Here is a 4,567-nt window from a genome sequence, read left to right on the forward strand (position 1 = left end):
ATACCGTTCAGACTCACGGGGATAGTCAACTGATCATTTTTTGTACTCCTTGACTGTGTGACTAAAGCTGCAGTTAGACATTTCTGGGTAAAATACATGGAATTTTTTTTTTTTTTTTTTTTTTTGTGAAGCAACTTTGCATTGTTTAATAGACTTTAATAGAAAGTGCTTTATTTCCCATTTTTTTCCCCTCCCATGAAAATAATTCATTCTGCTACTCCCAGCACCGGTGCAGGATATGGAAACAGTGTGTGAAAAGCAAGGGACTATTTGTATCAATACCTCTGCAAGCAGCTCTTTAAACCAGTGTGCAGAGCTAAGTACGCCTCTCTCTTTTGACCTTATGCACCCTGTGCTGGCTCACTCAGCCTTATCTGCAATCAGAGTGCCTTACCCTCCACATCCTGACGGGTCACAGGTATTTCCTTCCCCATGGGACCTGAAGGGTACTTCTAATTCTAGTAGCTAAACCACATTTTTTTCCCCGTGGATTTCAACAATGGAGTTGCATTGATACAGCTTTTTTTTTTGCCCCAATCAGTCTACTCTTTTTTTTTCCCCCAATGACTTTTTTGCTATTTGACAGTCTAAAAAGAATTATTACGCTTATCCCGTTTTCTTAGTTTTTACTGCAAATGTTTTCCTGTTTTGCTTACTGTTTATTAGAAGGTTGCATGAAGCCAAATATATTTTACATTAAATAATAGTTCTGAATAATTGATATGTTAAAAACATGTCACCTAAAATACTCATAAAATTCCAAGCAAAGAAATGTCATATTGTTTGTCTGAAGCAATCCAATTTCGATGTAATTCGTCTGAATTCCTCTGCTGATTTTAGAAAAGACTCTCATACCTGGCTACATTTGCTGATATTCTCTTCCTGAAGGTCAGGTCGATCAGACTACAGATCCTGCACTTCTTGGATTCCAGTGTCAAGACAAATCATAAACAGAAGAAAATCTCATTACATTTGGGAAGTGAACATTGCAGGAGATCTCTTTGCCTTTTGCACCATTTTATTATATAATCCATTGCATCTTTTGTTGCACCTAGCAAATCAAAATGCCATTAAATGACCTTTTAATATGTCCTTTTTTTCTCTTTTTTTTTCTTTAAATTGAATTTACTGAGCAGGGTGCAGATAGTAGGCTGAGAGGGCAAGGTAAGAGAGGATGAAATGCTAGTCCCTGTGAAATCAGTGGCAAAGGTTTAGTTACACAAACAGGAGCTCAAGCAGGAACAGGAGAAGAGAAAACATGAGCATGGTAGCTACCATCTCCTGAGATCTCCACAGATGCGTGCTGCTCTCATGAGATCTTACTGCAATCCACACAATGACTAAGGGCTTCTTGGTCTGAAGTCTGAGCAGATGTTGAATGCCCTGTTCCTCCACCACCTGCCATAGGTGGTGTTAATCCTGTGCTGGAGGCTGTGATAATGAAGGGTTTGTCCCGGCCACTGTCCGGGCTGCCAGACCTTGGCTTTCTGCGCAGTCAGTGGAGAGATAACGTGGCCGTGTTCCTTATGGCAGATGTCCTGGCTAATTTAGAAGAACAGATAAAGTAACACAAATCTGGAGATTCATGTATGTCCCTTCCTTTTAAAAACAGTGGTTTGGTTTGAATTTTCTTACCTTTTCTGCAGCACCAAATCTCTAAGTATGGAGACTAATTACACTCCTGAGCTTTTCTTGCAAGGAGGGTAACACCCAGTTGCATGCTGTGCAGCTCATTTCCAACGTTAATGTAGAAACAGAGTGGACAGGCTCATTTTCACTTGTGACCTACAAGGCAAGTACTAAGTAGTTCCAGGTTTTCAGGTGTGAGAAACTATTTTGTTTTTTAAAATATGACACCATGACTTAATGTGTAAATGAAACAAATCTCCAGTACTGAATTTTCCTATTAAAAACATCAGTTAACAGTTCAAGCATCTTCTCTCTGGTTTTAAAAAGAGTTTCTGAAGCCAGTACGACCTATATTTTTTGATAGGTAGATAGAAAACTATGGATTTACAAATAGAGATATTGTACATATATCTAGGTATGTACTCAGTAAAGGCATTTATATTCAAATTTAGTATTTTTCTAAATGTCAGCTGAGAGGGATGTTTTTTACATCCAGGTTATAAATTCCTGAAATTAGAGGTTCATAATATGGAATTGTTTAGAAACCTTTATTTATAGCAGCACTAGAAGATGCTGCAATAATGAACACTAGCCTCTAAGCTGTTCTCATTCTGGTATTCCAATCATTCATACCAATTTTTATTATGAGCCCTCTAATGCAGTGTAATGTACAGTGTCTCTGCCACACAATCGACACACAAGTTTTTCACGTGTCTCTGTCTTTTCTTGTGAGTAGAGTTCTGTAATTGAAAGCATTTTATCAGCTGTGGAGTAAAAGACATCAGGGGTGGGAGGGAAGGGATTTAGGTACACAGTTCTTGTTGATAATGAGAGCTTCACTGTTACTAAATGTTTACTAAAGATAAGAACAAAATATATTTGTGGCATGAACTTCAGATAATATTTTACCTGCTCTTTGAGCCGGTAAGCAAAACAAACACTTTGCTCTATCATTTTCAGTAGTGAACTCAGCAATAATTTGCAGAGAGTGAGAAAGAAAGAAAAAAAAAAAGTGCAGCCTTGACTCTGCTTATACTATGCTAAATGGTGCTATTTAGACAGGGGCTGAAGCAGGGGCAGGGCAGAATCATACTTCCTCTGGGAATATTTGGAAAAAGACTGTGCAAAGTGCCTGTGATGACAGAGATTGCTCCTTTGTGTGTTCTTGACATGCTTTGGGATGGGTGGGGAAGGAGTCCCACTACTCCCTTTTTCTTGCCCATCCTCTTTCTGAGTGTGTTTCCTTAGACCTGCCAAACCCTGACGCCTCTCTTTGCTCAGTTGGGCTTTCAAGTCCTTTCTTCATTCTGTGCATCCATGACAAACATACACCGTCTAAATACAAGCATTATTTAGCCCCCTAGTTCTGACACTACCTAAGGCAGTCTTTTAACAAATACTGCAGTCTCTGGTCACTGTGTGTTTCCAGGGACAGCTGTAAAGCCCCCGTGTCTCAGGTATCCTCACAGGTGGGTGAATATCAGACACGAGAGAAGGGCTAATTTATCATTGCCCTAACACCATGTATGCTGGCACAGAGCACTCGTAGACCAGGCCTGGGGGCACCCCAGCTTGTTCTGAAGCCAGCTTGCTGTTTGAGCTGCTCACAGCCTGCCCCAGCTAGTCAGGGACCACGTTGCTGGTGTGTCCGTGAATATCAGTGGGGGCACATGTCTCTTCTTTTGTGCCATGCCAGCATCTGAATCAGACAGCTGTGATCTGTAAAGTCTAGTTTCTAAATTTAGTTTAGTCCTTACAGTAGCCCTTTGGAAATGTGATAAAACCACCAGTGATGAACTTCTCTGCCACTTTAAGTCTCTGGGGAGCCTTACCTCCGTATTAGCTGTAAAGGGTCTTCATCTGCATCCGGCTGAGATAGCTGCCAGGGCCTCACACTGGGCAGACTTGTTTACTCAAACATTTACCTGATTACTCACATGACGGTGATAAGGAGCATATTTGTTGGCAAACAGGTGTAACTCATCAATAATGGTAGCAGGAGGTCATTTGATGACATACTTGGACACACTGTGTGTTTATTTAGTTTTAAAAGTACTCATCTGTCAGGGGAAGGGCAGCTAAAGATGCATGCTGCATAGATCAGAGGAAAGCCACTTCAACACATCCCAAAATCCGATGGATGCTTTTCAGTGCTTGTACTGGCCATCACAGTTAGTCACCTTCCCAATTGCCAGCTATGTCGGTTTGGTCTGGGAATGGGCTTTGCTCCGCTGTCCTGAGGTTAGTGCAGGTGTGGCTCCTTGCCCAGGGTACGGGGCTGGGGGGACACCCAGCTGCTGCCAGCACTGCGTGTCCCTGGGCTGCGTGCTGCAGCCATCTGCGGGCACCATGGGCTGTGCTCGGAGCCAGCAGAGCCCGGAGATGATGGAGTGAACGCCATGGCCCGTCAGAGGTGTCCAACGCCTCGGAGCTGGGATGGGTTCAAACCTGTGTTTTCTCAAAGTCATTTCTGTCGGCAGATAGGTTAGACTGTTTCTCTACAGGGTATGAAAACAACAAATTCATTATGGATGATGGTGTCCCATCAGCTATTCCAGAATCATGTCTCTGTAATGGCATCAATTGGATCTATGATGAAAACATAGACCTTTGCACCCTTTCCAGATAAGTTGTATTCGGTGTGCTTCCAAAATGCTAGTGTGATTGCGATGGAGCAGGCAACTCTTACTCCTCAGGGCTGATAGAAGGTACTAGATTTTTCCTTGCTGTAGTATAAAATCCCACTTATTTTCGTTCTGTGGCTGAAAACCGTTATGGCTTTGCCCATATATGACATTTTTCTCATATACACTGACAGATGAGTCCCACCCTGATTCTGTAGGCAGCTGCATATTTAGGATGCTCTTTCTGTTAAATGCCATTGCACACCCCCTCTTCTGCATCAGGTTTATGCAAAACCTGTATGATCCTGAAATAT

The 4,567-nt window shown here is 42.0% G+C and overlaps 1 protein-coding gene across 1 annotated transcript in view; it reads right to left on the reverse strand.

The window, feature by feature from the left end:
- Positions 1-4,030, reverse strand: part of SOX11 (SRY (sex determining region Y)-box 11) — a 22,341-nt gene extending 18,311 nt beyond the window's left edge. Inside the window, exon 1 of the mRNA XM_009332517.1 lies at positions 3,920-4,030. Coding sequence (XP_009330792.1) covers positions 3,920-4,030 — 111 coding nt within the window. The remainder of the gene's footprint in view (positions 1-3,919) is intronic.
- Between the last annotated feature and the right edge of the window lie 537 nt (positions 4,031-4,567).

The sequence above is a fragment of the Pygoscelis adeliae genome, unplaced genomic scaffold (assembly GCF_000699105.1).
Source record: "Pygoscelis adeliae isolate BGI_AS28 unplaced genomic scaffold, ASM69910v1 Scaffold168, whole genome shotgun sequence".
NCBI lineage: Eukaryota > Metazoa > Chordata > Aves > Sphenisciformes > Spheniscidae > Pygoscelis > Pygoscelis adeliae.